The following is a 15,121-nucleotide window of genomic DNA, read 5'->3' as shown; positions in this document are numbered from 1 at the left end:
TTATGGTGGATGATCAGAAGGCACAATTCCCAATCCTAAACTGCCTGAAATTTGTGCTCCTTTTCCTGGCTCTGCAATGGTCCTTGGGCTGAAAGCCAGACACCCACAATTCTCATTAGGCTGCAGCCCGTGGTAGGGCTGCACAGGAACAAGCTTCCCTGCAGGCCCAGACATGCTGCAGGGTGGGAGAGGAGCAGTGACAAGATACAGAGCACTGTGAGAGCCTCTGTGTATGGGAAAAGCCTCGCAAACACTCTCGCAGAGGAAGGCAAAGGAGAAGAGGTTCAACCCGATTTTCACCACACTTGTTCATTAAAAATATGAATTACTGCCTTGGGAAGGACACAATTGCTTTTGCCTTTTTGCATCTGGAGTCTCTGCAGTTTGCAGGACCTACTCTGAGTATTGTTGAAATTCTCTCAATTCATATTGGGAAAAAAGGGAACTGAGTAAGAGCCTGCTTCTTTCCCCAGGGGGTTGAAGACCCACTTCTGTATCTGAGGGAGGTGCACTCTGGCTTTTCAGGATTTTTCCCCCTTCAGTCCAGGTCTCTTGAGGGACTCAGCCCCTGAGCTGGCCGGGTAGCTTTTCCTTGTCCTTACACTCTCACCCAAAATGCTCCTGATTGGGCTTTTCTGTGTTAGAGTCACAAGGTGGGTACCAGACATGCCGTTTGACTGAGTCCCATATCCTATTAGTGCCAGGGTTGGCTGGCTGAGAACAGGCAGGGTATAATTTACCCTCTTAAAAGTAAAGATTTCTACACAAACGGTTGGAAGAAACAGAACTGCCAAATTGTTCCACTTATGGAGGCAAAAATCTGGTGGCCGGAGCTGAAGGATGGAGCTTAGGCCTGGAAATTCCAGCAACAACATTGGAACCATTCCGAATTCCAGGTAGGGGGATTCATTAGCCCGTGAGTAATGAATTCAGGGAGAAGCTGTGTAACGGAATAAAATATTTCTTACCTGTTCATTAACTTTCTTCTCTTTTTCTAGCTCCTTTTCCATATCTGTTAATTCTCTGTCTTTTTGTTCCAATTGCTTTTCCAGCCGACGGATCTCATCACGCAAAAACCGAGTATCACGACCACCAACAGCTCGCTGTGCCATCTTATAAGAATGTTAAAAACTAACAAATGTACATATTTTCTTCAAATTAAAAATGTAGGACAGCTAGTGAGACAGATTTATTTGCATGGAAGTAACAACGTTTGCAAACAGTTTAAAAAAAGTAAGATAATGGGTGATGTTTCCATCTAATGTTTTAGTAACAACAAAAATTACTTGAGCACAAATCTTCAGAGTTATTAAAATAAAGATCTCCCTAGAGATCTCCATACATACACAGTGCTCTGCCAACATGTACTTGGTGCATATTCCAAATTAATACTGAAATTAACAACCATACATGTCAAATACATCTCTTTCAGCAGTGGGCACTGTTTTTATTTGTGAAACAAATTTCTTCAGGCATGTCAAAGGCATTTACCCTCACTGAGGCCTAAGTGTCTGATCCAAAGCCTAGAGAATCGGCAATGAGAGAGAGAGAGAGAAAGTGAGTGTCTGTGTCTGTGTGTGTGTGTGTAGTTGAACCTAAACAGGGGATTTGCCACTCCCAGGGGGATAGAAGAGAGGAAAGCACAGGTTGGAGTCAGGCCCCTCTCCCTCTTTGGGTTTGTTTCATCCCACTGCCCAGTTGGGAGGAGGATTGGTATCCAGTTGGCTCTCATACTCCCCTCTCTTAAAAATTTAAATTTTTTCCGTGCTACACAAGTCTCTTGCTTCTTCGGCTGTCCTGCCCACCCTCCCTGTAGGGTAGATAGGGAGCTTTATTTCCTCAACATATCATGGAGGCATAGTTGGGGTAAGAAATAATAGGGTTTAGAAGTCTGATACTAAGAGATAATATAAAAATGTGTCATTTGTCACAACCTGCAGTCAGTCTCCAGTGTGGATAAAGGTTAATAGAGCCAGCTTCCAGGAGGTATATGAGATCCATGATTTTTGCTAGCTTTGCTTGTGCCTGTACACAGAAGCGGAGGCCTGAATTCTTTCCAACAGAGGCTTCCCCTTGGTGCTCTCTATCCCACGTCGACTAAAGAACTCAGACATGAGCTGAATCCAGGGAGTAGACTGAAGGGTCTACAGGATTATAGGTTAGAGCAGGCCCATGCCGCTTCCCAAGTTCACAGAGAATAAATACCATTGGAGCTCTAGAAACTAATTTAGTTTAAAAACAAACATACCTCTAATTCATTTTCTAGTTTCAGAACCTTTGCTTTTAATTGATTTTCTGTTGAAATAAAAATAGGACATCCTGGGTTATCCAAAACCTCTAAGCAAAGGAAATACTTATGAGAACTACAGTAACAGCAGCAATCTTCATTCCCATTTATCAATATCGGGATGAAATCCTGTCCCCATTGAAATAAATGGAAATTTTGCCATTGCTTTCAATGTGGACAGGATTCCACCCATAGTTATTAATTAAGCCTAATGTTTTATTAGTTATAGACCCGCAGGTAATAAGTCACTTTGTGCATAGCTATTTTTTAAATGTTTATTCAGAAGAGTTACTCACCAAATTTGGCTTGCTCCTCCCCAGCTTTTTCAACTTCTTCTAAAGCCAGCTCTACCTCTTGGGCTTTCATCTAGCAAAAAAATATACATAGTAAGAAAAAAGATTTACCTTTAGACGAATTTATGAGATGGTGATAATCTCCACAAAATCTCATTCTAGAACTAATGGAATATCATTCAAACCAGTGGTCGAGTCAGGTATAGAACCAGATACCATCCAAGCACCAGGCAGGTGCTCTATCCACTAGGCCACACTAGGTATTTTTTCACAGGAATTATACTAACAATAAAGAAACCTTACGTACTCAAAAGCACACACCCTGAAAACTATAGAAAAGGTCCCTACAAAAAACAGACTTTGTAACCTGGTTGGCACTGCCATTTTCAATACATCTATGATAGAATACAAATAGTGTGATATAAAGATTTCATAAGCATAGTTTTGGGATGGAGGGAGATACCTCAATATTGATGCAAAAAATGACAATAATAAATTATAAAATAATTTTAAAGTTGTTACAAACTTGTCTGCACCATTACTGAATATTAAGATATAGCTACAAGAATGTTATACCCAGGATGCTTGAAAATATAAGAATACATATGTTTAGTTAGTTATGTTTCAAAATGTTAAAACTACTCTAAGAAATTCCATAAGATTTCTGTTTCTCTCTCCCAACATCAATCATACCTCAAAAGCACAGACCACGTAAAATAATGTTTTAAGTAGAGGGCTAACTGTAAAAATGAATGTAGGGTATATTATCAGAGCAATAAATCTAGGTACAGTGAGCTCTAATAACCCCCACCCTCTTGCAAGAAAACCTGTGTTCTTAAAAACTTTATAGAACAACATGTGCAGCTGGAGATGTTTTAAACTTTTGTTTATTTCTTAAAATGTTGAAATGAAAAACACCTTTGTGAAATGGATAGTTGCAAATATGTTAGCTAAATGCAAAGCGCCTAATACAGCTCCTAATGTCATGTGCAATGTGTGACGCTGGGCCAGAAAGGGTTAAGCAACTATCAGGATAAATTCTACCTTTAAAGACATATTAGGAAAGTATGTAAGTGGTAATTAGGGCTATTCCTTACACGTAGCTAACAAAGCAATGTTAGATAGACTACAGCTTTGAAATGTAAACTTCTATTGTTAAAGAACTGGAAGAAGACAGTAATTGTAGTAGTCTATGTTTACCTATATATTGTTAGAAGTTAACAATGTAATCAGACGGTTCCTGTCTATGTTGTATTCTGTGAATTGAGAGATCAAAAGGAGATCTTAACATTTAAATGAACTGTGAATATAGTAATATCACTGTATCAATTTCTCTTTTAAGTATATAGCAGATCATCTGTGAATGGTGGAAGATAGGCAACTGCCTTATGTTAATCCGTGTATCTAATTACAGGTGATGCTTAGGAAATAGGTCTATTTCAAAGTTGTGATGATTGCCTATTGGTCACCTGAGGACTCCGTGCTGTCAAAAGAAGGCCTGGAACTGTATACAGGACTCTTGGGTCCTGATCCTTTTTATCTCAGATCTCCTTGAGCTTTATTCAGGGGAAGCTTGAGTCGTAAGACTGAGATCTCCAGTCCCACCTGGATCATCCTGTATATGAACATTGGATTATAACCTATGGACTAACTCGGAAAGAACTCTTTGCAGCTCCAAAGCTCCCAATCTCTACTATAAAAAGAACAGGAGTACTTGTGGCACCTTAGAGACACAAGTACTCCTGTTCTTTTTGCGGATACAGACTAACACGGCTGCTACTCTGAAAGCAATCTCTACTATGAAACTGATCTCAGAACTGTACTCAAGTCTGTATGTATAATGTCCTTTTAACCAACACTCTCTTTTCTTTATTAATACATTTTAGTTTAGTTAATAAGAATTAGCTGTAAGCATGTATTTGGGTAAATTCTGGAATATTCATTAACCTGAGAGGTAATGTGTGCGATCCTTTGGGATTGGTAGAACTTGGCTGTCTGGGAGAGAGCCCAAAGGCTGGGTTGCTTTTAAGGGAGCTAACATTTTGGCTTCTGCATAACCAGTAAGATATTATAGAAGCTGTTTTGTGGCTAGCTTGGTGGATCTAAGTATTGGAATAACCACCAGCTTTGGGGATTGTCTGCCGCATTCTTTGAAATTTGCCCTAATTGAGTAACCTCAGCTCGGCCCCCCGGGACCTCGGTCACACTATGTAAATGATAAAATGTTTTATGTTCCAACATGGAATCAAATGATCTTGCAAACTAGAGTAAGAAGCCATTTATGTAAACAATGTTTATATTAATGGATAATAAATTAATTACTGGCAGTGCACAAGCAAACCCTCAACCAACTCAGGAAGACAAGAAAATCCATCATTATAAAAACTGTCACATAGAATCAACAACTTAAGCTAAAGACTTTCTCAAAGTTATTTAATTTTAAAAGACTTTTAAGAACCCAAAACTCTCATATAAAAAACAAGAATATTTGGACTTTTTGAAAACAGACTTTCATTTCCTGTCAAACTTTCATAAAACTGAAAGACTATCTCAGAGAATGGACGAATAAAAAGAAACTAGCTTTGAAAAATTATCTGATGCTTTCCTGCCACAAGACAATTAAAGGACATTAAACAGACTGCACTGTCAGGAGTTGAACAGTGTCACCTAAGCCAGTCCTGAGGGAATGAAGTCAATGAAAGGGTAAGCAGCCAACTCTGAAACGAAACAAACCTGAAAGAGGTATGTTCTCTATAATTTCATGAAAATAGGAAGAAGGGTATAGAAACTCTGAAGTGAGCCTCCATCACACACCCCCTCTGTCACCCTGTTCAGACACAGCTCTCCATAAGTAAGTTGCTACAGACAGATAAGAAAAACAAAGACAACTCAAGAAGAAACCAACTCAAGGAAGATCTCCCGAAGACTTCAACATGGATTGGTGAGAGCAAGTTCACTAAATACACTGGTAAGTGATTAGATTTAAAACTTTTGTACTGATTTTGTTGAAATACTGTTGTAACTTAGAAAACATAGGAGTGTCTATACATACAGCTTAGAGAAGATGTTAACTACATCGACGGGAGAGCTTCTCCTGTCGTCTTACATACTCCACCTCCCCGAGAGGCAGTAGCGATGTTGATGAGAGAAACCGTCCCATCGACATAGCAGTTTCTACACCGGGAGTTCAGTCCGTACATCTGCATTGCTCAGGGGCGTGAATTTTCCATCCTTGAGAGATGTAGCTATACCAACATAAGTTCATAGTGTAAACCAGTGCTAACACCAAGTTAATCACCAAGTGGTTAGACTCTGTATTTCTGGAGAGGGTAAACAGAGAAATAGTGGGATGCAACTGGATCTAAAATTCTTAATTTTCATAAGTGGCCTGTTTTAAGACAGATCCTTAAATGGCTTCTTCTGAGTAACTAATTTAAATATCTTCTTCAATTTCATAGGATTTAGCTAAGATTGCTTACTTTACCCAACTATAAACTGTTTAGGTTATTAATAATTAACAGGCTTCACTTCCTTTAACAAATTATTTTGTTCAGATGAACTGTTTTAAGTCTCTAATAAGATGCTAAAACTTAATTCACAATAATTTGGGAAATAATATACTTTGGTCTTAGCTTACCAAGAGAAAAGCGCCCCTGCCCCCTGAGATGGCTCACGCACAAGGGTATTAATAGCTTCCCACAGAGAGACATGCAAAAAAGATTGTAACAGAAGTAACCAGTTTATCATTTGTGTTCAGTCATTTGTGCAGTTTGGTTTATTTTTTTAAATCTTTCTTTAATAATAAAATAGCCATGATTAACAACTGTGATTATTTTGCTTGGTCTTGATCATGGTGTCCTGTAAGGTATGAAAAAGAACCTCTGTGACTACATAAGGGGGAGCCAGACCCCGGAACTGACAATAAGAGAAACAAACAATTAGTAAGAGCTCGCCTACAATTCCTTGTTTCTCTAAACTAAATATTGTTCATAATTTTTCAAACAAAATTACCTGGCATCCAACAATTTAAAAACTATCCCTTTCAACCTCACACCACCTTCCTAATGAGTAGTGCTCACACTCAAGTTTTGAAGGTTATTCCAAACTAGTACCAATCAAACTGGCACCACATCATCATGTATTTTTATGTGCCACAAATGTTACAGAAAAACAATTTTTAAGATATTTTACAGCACCTAAAAATTGTTTGAGATTTGTGTTCGTATTTCTCTGTCTGGAAAAGCAGGCTCTTTTAATTACACAATCTGTTTTTACATTCATCATACACACATATAACTCCCAGAAGCACTTATGTAAAGCAACAAAGTATGTGTGTCTTCCAGTACATATGGGAGTTACATGTGTGAAGATGTATGAAAAAAGAACTAAGCCCTGAGCTTCCACTTGAAAATGGAAACAAATAGTTTTATCTAAAAATAAATACATGAATGCATTTTAAAAAGTCATGTTGTTTTAAAAAATAAGATCAATACAAACCTTCATTAGTGACTGTGTAATTTTAAAAAGATGTACCACATGTTCAAGATTTTCATCTTTTAAGTCATTTCCTTCAACCTAAATACAGACAAGAATATGGTTTAGTTAAACATCAAGAAAATTAAATAAACACACTTAACACTAAACACGTACTATACCAGTTCAGGTTAATTAAAGATGAATAATAAAACTATTAAAGTTCACTTAAAGTACCTTGGATACAGTCACCAGCAAACTATCTGCCAGTTCTTCTTGACGAGGCAGATCGTCAGCATCAATTCTCATAAGCTTCTTCCAATCTAAATTGGGTGGCATCTTGAATTTAAAATAGTTTTTCCTGTAACAACAAAATAATTAAACATCAGTACTATTTATGAACTTGTAGCTATGATTGTCAAAAGCAACCATGTGAATAGCAGAGACTGATGCTAAGAACCATCCACCAATCTCATAATGCAGTACATTGTGTTTCTCAGCCCTGGTCTACACTAAGACTTTAGGTCGAATTTAGCAGCGTTAAATCGATGTAAACCTGCACCCGTCCACACAATGAAGCCCTTTATTTCGACTTAAAGGGCTCTTAAAATCGATTTCCTTACTCCACCCCTGACAAGTGGATTAGCGCTTAAATCAACCTTGCTGGCTCGAATTTGGGGTACTGTGGACACAATTCGATGGTATTGGCCTCCGGGAGCTATCCCAGAGTGCTCCATTGTGACCGCTCTGGACAGCACTCTCAACTCAGATGCACTGGCCAGGTAGACAGGAAAAGAACCGCGAACTTTTAAATCTCATTTCCTGTTTGGCCAGCGTGGCAAGCTGCAGGTGACCATGCAGAGCTCATCAGCACAGGTGACCATGATGGAGTCCCAGAATCGCAAAAGAGCTCCAGCATGGACCGAACGGGAGGTACGGGATCTGATTGCTGTTTGGGGAGAGGAATCCGTGCTATCAGAACTCCGTTCCAGTTTTCGAAATGCCAAAACCTTTGTCAAAATCTCCCAGGGCATGAAGGACAGAGGCCATAACAGGAACCCGAAGCAGTGCCGCGTGAAACTGAAGGAGCTGAGGCAAGCCTACCAGAAAACCAGAGAGGCGAACGGCCGCTCCGGGTCAAAGCCCCAAACATGCCGCTTCTATGATGAGCTGCATGCCATTTTAGGGGGTTCAGCCACCACTACCCCAGCCGCGTTGTTTGACTCCTTCAATGGAGATGGAGGCAATATGGAAGCAGGTTTTGGGGACGAAGAAGATGATGATGATGATGAAGTTGTAGATAGCTCACAGCAAGCAAGCGGAGAAACCGCTTTTCCCAACAGCCAGGAACTGTTTCTCACCCTGGACCTGGAGCCAGTACCCCCCGAACACACCCAAGGCTGCCTCCTGGACCCAGCAAGCGGAGAAGGGACCTCTGGTGAGTGTACCTTTTAAAATGCTATACATGGCTTAAAAGCAAGCATGTGAAAGGATTACTTTGCCCTGGCATTCGCGGTTCTCCTAGATGTAGTCCTAAAGCCTTTGCAAAAGGTTTCTGGAGAGGGCAGCCTTATTGCGTCCTTCATGGTAGGACACTTTACCACTCCAGGCCAGTAACACGTACTCGGGAATCATTGTAGAACAAAGCATTGCAGTGTATGTTTGCTGGCATTCAAACAACATCCGTTCTTTATCTCTCTGTGTTATCCTCAGGAGAGTGAGATATAATTCATGGTCACCTGGTTGAAATAGAGTGCTTTTCTTCAGGGGACACTCAGAGGAGCCCATTCCTGCTGGGCTGTTTGCCTGTGGCTAAACAGAAATGTTCCCCGCTGTTAGCCACAGGGAGGGGGGAAGGTTGAGAGGGTAGTCACGCAGTGGGGGGAGGCAAAATGCGACCTTGTAACGAAAGCACATGTGCTATGTATGTAATGTTAACAGCAAGGTTTACCCTGAAAGAGTGTAGCCACTGTTTTATAAAATGTGTCTTTTTAAATACCGCTGTCCCTTTTTTTTTCTCCACCAGCTGCATGTGTTTCAATGATCACAGGATCTTCTCCTTCCCAGAGGCTAGTGAAGCTTAGAAAGAAAAAAAAACGCACTCGCGATGAAATGTTCTCCGAGCTCATGCTGTCCTCCCACACTGACAGAGCACAGACGAATGCGTGGAGGCAAATAATGTCAGAGTGCAGGAAAGCACAAAATGACCGGGAGGAGAGGTGGAGGGCTGAAGAGAGTAAGTGGCGGGCTGAAGAGAGTAAGTGGCGGGCTGAAGACAGGGCTGAAGCTCAAATGTGGCGGCAGCGTGATGAGAGGAGGCAGGATTCAATGCTGAGGCTGCTGCAGGACCAAACCAGAATGCTCCAGTGTATGGTTGAGCTGCAGCAAAGGCAGCTGGAGCACAGACTGCCACTGCTGCCCCTCTGTAACCAACCGCCCTCCTCCCCAAGTTCCATAGCCTCCACACCCAGACGCCCAAGAACGCGGTGGGGGGGCCTCCGGCCAACCAGCCACTCCACCACAGAGGATTGCCCAAAAAAAAGAAGGCTGTCATTCAAAAAATTTTAAAGTTGTAAACTTTTAAAGTGCTGTGCTTAAAGTGCTGTGTGGCATTTTCCTTCCCTCCTCCACCACCCCTCCTGGGATACCTTGGTAGTCATCTCCCTATTTGTGTGATGAATGAATAACGAATGCATGACTGTGAAGCAGCAATGACTTTATTGCCTCTGCAAGCGGTGATTAAAGGGAGGAGGGGAGGGTGGTTAGCTTACAGGGAAGTAGAGTGAACCAAGGGGCGGGGGGTTTCATCAAGGAGAAACAAACAGAACTTTCACACCGTAGCCTGGCCAGTCATGAAACTGGTTTTCAAAGCTTCTCTGATGCGTACCGCGCCCTCCTGTGCTCTTCTAACCGCCCTGGTGTCTGGCTGCGCGTAACCAGCTGCTAGGCGATTTGCCTCAGCCTCCCACCCCGCCATAAACGTCTCCCCCTTACTCTCACAGATATTGCGGAGCACACAGCAAGCAGTAATAACAGTGGGAATATTGGTTTCGCTGAGGTCTAAGCGAGTCAGTAAACTGCGCCAGCGCGCCTTTAAACGTCCAAATGCACATTCTACCACCATTCTGCACTTGCTCAGCCTGTAGTTGAACAGCTCCTGACTACTGTCCAGGCTGCCTGTGTACGGCTTCATGAGCCATGGCATTAAGGGGTAGGCTGGGTCCCCAAGGATACATATAGGCATTTCAACATCCCCAACCGTTATTTTCTGGTCTGGGAATAAAGTCCCTTCCTGCAGCTTTTGAAACAGACCAGAGTTCCTGAAGATGCGAGCATCATGCACCTTTCCCGGCCATCCCACGTTGATGTTGGTGAAACGTCCCTTGTGATCCACCAGAGCTTGCAGCACTATCGAAAAGTACCCCTTGCGGTTTATGTACTCGGCGGCTTGGTGCTCCGGTGCCAAGATAGGGATATGGGTTCCGTCTATAGCCCCACCACAGTTAGGGAATCCCATTGCAGCAAAGCCATCCACTATGACCTGCACATTTCCCAGGGTCACTACCCTTGATATCAGCAGATCTTTGATTGCGTGAGCTACTTGCATCACAGCAGCCCCCACAGTAGATTTGCCCACTCCAAATTGATTCCCAACTGACCGGTAGCTGTCTGGCGTTGCAAGCTTCCACAGGGCTATCGCCACTCGCTTCTCAACTGTGAGGGCTGCTCTCATCCTGGTATTCATGCGCTTCAGGGCAGGGGAAAGCAAGTCACAAAGTTCCATGAAAGTGCCCTTACGCATGCGAAAGTTTCGCAGCCACTGGGAATCGTCCCAGACCTGCAACACTATGCGGTCCCACCAGTCTGTGCTTGTTTCCCGAGCCCAGAATCGGCGTTCCACAGCATGAACCTGCCCCATTAGCACCATGATGCATGCATTGTCAGGGCCCATGCTTTCAGAGAAATCTGTGTCCATGTCCTGATCACTCACGGGACCGCGCTGACGTCGCCTCCTCGCCCGGTATCGCGTTGCCATGTTCTGGTGCTGCATATACTGCTGGATAATGCGTGTGGTGGTTGATGTGCTCCTAATTGCCAAAATGAGCTCAGCGGCCTCCATGCTTGCCTTGGTACGGCGTCCGCACAGAAAAAAGGCGCGGAACGATTGTCTGCCATTGCTCTGACAGAGGGAGGGGCGACTAACGACACGGCTTACAGGGTTGGCTTCAGGGAGCTAAAATCAACAAAGGGTGTGCCTGTACATCAAGGAGTATTTCAGGCAGGACTGCACGGAGGGTTCCAATAAGAAATGGTGCACCTAAGTTATCGTTGTTATTGGAACAAGGAGGTTAGCCTGGCCTCTGATTGATACATGGCTAGATTTACCTCGCTGCACCTTCTCTGTGAGTGACTGCAGTGTGATCTAGACAGGGGAGGAGGAAAATGAGTACAAAACAAATCTGGTCTATTTCTTGTTCTGACCCACTCCATCTATCTTTTACATCTTTGGCTGGCAGCAGACGGTGCAGAAGGACTGCATGCCATCCACATCTCATGGCTGCTTGGCAGAAGATGGTACAGTACAACTGCTAGCCATCTTCATCTCTTGCCTGCCTGGCATAAGATGGTACAATACGACTGCTAGCAATCCTCATCTCTTGCCTGCCTGGCAGAAGATGGTACAGTACGACTGCTAGCAGTCCGTATCGCCTGCCCGCTCACCATAAGACGGTTCAATAGGACTGCAGGACTAAAGAGAATGACCTGGTCAAGTCACTCCAAATTTAGTCCCTGCGCCCATGTCTGCCCAGGCGCTCCTGATCGACCTCACAGAGGCGACCAGGAGCACCTCAGACATGACGATGACGGCTACCAGTCGTACTGTACCGTCTGCTGCCACAAGGCAAGGGGTTGCTGCTCCTGTGTAGCAATGCCGTACCGCGTCTGCCAGCACCCAGGAGACATAGGGTGACGGTTACCTGAGCGGGCTCCATGCTTGCCGTGGTATGGCGTCTGCACAGGTAACTCAGGAAAAAAGGCGCGAAATGATTGTCTGCCCTTGCTTTCACGGGGGGAGGGAGGGAACGGGGGCCTGACGATATGTACCCAGAACCACCCACGACAATGTTTTAGCCCCATCAGGCATTGGGATATCAACCCAGAATTCCAATGGGCAGCGGAGACTGCGGGAACTGTGGGATAGCTACCCACAGTGCAACGCTCCGGAAGTCGACACTTGCCTCGGTACTGTGGAAGCGCTCCGCTGAGTTAATGCACTTAATGCACTTAGAGCATTTTCTGTGGGGACGGACACACTCGAATATATAAAAGCGATTTCTAAAAAAACGACTTCTATAAATTCGACCTAATTTAGTAGTGTAGACATACCCTCAGTGAACACACTGCGATCTTTGAAGCAGATATTCCAGAAGGCAAATCTGCCTGTGGCAACAGAAAATCTCTTATATAACACCCAAGAATTGTACTCCGAACATCTGATTATCCAGCATCCATTTCTGTAAGGCAGCAAAATTCTTGTGCTGGCTACGACCCTCATCTTTTTGCTTATTGTGCCTGTATCCATAAAATCCAGTAGTTAATCTGAAAACTGGCCAGTCTATTGTGAGGGTAATAAGAATATGAAACAGTAAGTCCATCTACATGGAGCTTCTCTCCTGTCTATAACTATGGTCACAGTGGCTTGCCATTGTATTGGACATGGTGAGAAATGTCTGCACTATCTCCATAAGGGGGTTTGAGTTTGTGGATTACTACATTCACCGTGGCTGTTCCTACCATGCGCTGACAATAGCCCCAAAACAGCAGTTACGCCCTGCTAAATTTAAACACAGAACAAGCATTTTTTTAAAAATCTATTTATTGCCCTAAGTTAGAAGGATGGCAACAATGCAGTAAAAAACAAAACAAAAAAACCCCCAGAACAGTCAGTATATTTAGTCCATTGCTGTGAACTTACATACGGAATTGGGACAGATATTTTGTGCATGACAATCACTCTCTCAGGGCTGATCTTCACTTACAGGGGATTGACATGTGGCTGTCGATCCCCCAGGGGTCATTTCACCAGGTCTAGTGAAGACCAGCTAAATCGACCGCCATTCGCTCTCCCATCAACTCTGGTACTCCACCGGAACAAAAAGCATAAGGTAAGTCAACAGGAGAGTGTCTTCTGTCAATCTAGCATGGTGTAGACACCGCAATAAGTCAACCTAAGATATGTGAACTCCAGTTACTTTAGTCACATAGTTGGAGTTGCATAACTTAGGTCAACTTCGCCCTGTAGTGTAGACCTGCCCTCCAACATCCAACTTCTCCTATGTGCCCCAGCTACAAAAAGAGAGGACTTTTGATGTCTTTTTAGCCCTCATACTCCCCACACCTGAGGCTGTCAGAATCTCATGCATACTTCTGGGAATTGGCACAACTTGCTCTGCATTACCTCAGCCCAGTCTAGAGTTTCACCAACTTAACCTCCCTTTTTATACTCCACAGCCACACAACCTCAGCTGCCACTGTCTTCCTCAAAGCATTCCTAGAATTGTCTGTGATGACAACATGAAAACTTTTCTCCTCCAGTTGTGCAATTAAGTTATGAGGCAAATCATCCTTTCCTAGCCTCCAGTGAAAATGTAAGTGACCTGCCAGCTCTCTGTACTTCACATTTATTATTTCAGTTATATCATTTTTACAAGTTTAAATCCAGTTTTATTGGGGAATCCTTAGACACTGAGCAAAAGTACCTGAAGAGAGGAAAAAGAGATATATTAATTACTGCAATATCATTCAGAAGCTCTACATTACTTGATTTTGTATATTGGCCAGTATTAAAAAGCCTTTAATAGCCCAAATGCATAATATGTCATAAAAAAGAAAAATGTAGGAATTGTGGGAAAATATATTTACCATAACATTCTACAGTAGTGGTGGGCAACCTGCAGCCCACACGCAGCCCGTTAGGGTAATATGCTGGCGGGCCAGGCAACAGTTTGTTTACATTGACCGTCTGCAGGCACCCCGTCCGCAGCTCCCAGTAGCCGCGGTTCACCATTCCCGACCAATGGGAGCTGCGAGAAGCGGCGGCCACCATGTCCCTGTGGAACCGCGGCCACTGAGAACTACAGGCAGTCATGCCTGCAGACAGTCAATGTAAACAAATATGGGCCGCGGGTTGTCCACCACTGTTGTAGAGTCAGTTTCTCTGTGTTTACTAAGTGTTCTGGAAAATATATATTCTATGTAATCAATCATCTTCCAAGGATGACACTACACATGCATTATGCATATATTTCTGATCTTCTGCTTCTCCTGGATGACAGGGAGACACAGCTGCAGTATGCCATGCAGAAGAAATTCAATGATCTTTTGAAATGCTAGTCCTGCCCAGTTAATTAGGCGAAAAGAGGGAAAATATATTCTAAGCAAAAGGAGATGATGTGTCAGAGTAGCAGATGACCAAGGAGAAGAAGAGGCTGAGACTGCAGATTAGGCAAATAGGCTATTGGCATCATGAAAACATGGGCCATGAGACGTCAACAAGCAGTACTGAAATGGAACCACAGGCCCACTTCCACAGACAGACAAATGATTGAGGGTTTTACTGTCCCTTCCACAGCAAGGACACATCCAAGAATATAAGCACAGAATTATCTTCCAACAGCCCCACTCTAGCATTCTGCCGTGCAACCAGTCCTTCACTGTCCTGCCACACACCTCTTGTTCTTCCTAATCCTTAATTAGCCAATGACTTCGGCATCTCAAATCCCATTTATACAAACCTATAGGCTACTTCATTTCACGATACCAATTTTATGTTTGACCCTGTAAGCAGGGTCTGAATTAATTCTACCCTGACATCTAGTGATGAACTAGGGAAGAAGATTTCCGCAACTGACCTTGTTTGCGTAGACATTCCCATTTGGCCTAGGTGCACAGCATGATGGAGCTGCTTTGCCCAAATGATCACTTTTGGCGGGTGCTGGATTGCAAGTCACTTTGTAATTGGGTGCAGGGCTAATAAAGTGTTGTTATCCTTGGTTTGTGGGAGCAG

At 43.3% G+C, this 15,121-nt stretch overlaps 1 protein-coding gene across 7 annotated transcripts in view; it reads right to left on the bottom strand.

Moving 5' to 3' along the window:
- Nucleotides 1-15,121, bottom strand: part of CEP290 (centrosomal protein 290) — a 122,585-nt gene that overhangs the window by 101,710 nt on the left and 5,754 nt on the right. For all 7 annotated transcript variants that reach the window (XR_012156724.1, XM_073327590.1, XM_073327592.1 and 4 more), the window contains exons 2-6: nt 7,291-7,414; nt 7,078-7,155; nt 2,584-2,653; nt 2,249-2,295; nt 969-1,112 (exon numbers count right to left, since the gene is read on the bottom strand). Coding sequence is in view for 6 of the 7 variants with exons in the window: in XM_073327590.1 (XP_073183691.1) it covers nt 969-1,112; nt 2,249-2,295; nt 2,584-2,653; nt 7,078-7,155; nt 7,291-7,392 (441 nt within the window). In the remaining variant the exon portion in view is untranslated. The remainder of the gene's footprint in view (nt 1-968; nt 1,113-2,248; nt 2,296-2,583; nt 2,654-7,077; nt 7,156-7,290; nt 7,415-15,121) is intronic.

The sequence above is a fragment of the Lepidochelys kempii genome, chromosome 1 (genome assembly GCF_965140265.1).
Source record: "Lepidochelys kempii isolate rLepKem1 chromosome 1, rLepKem1.hap2, whole genome shotgun sequence".
NCBI classification, from domain to species: domain Eukaryota; kingdom Metazoa; phylum Chordata; order Testudines; family Cheloniidae; genus Lepidochelys; species Lepidochelys kempii.
This window is presented reverse-complemented; position numbering and strand designations above follow the sequence as displayed.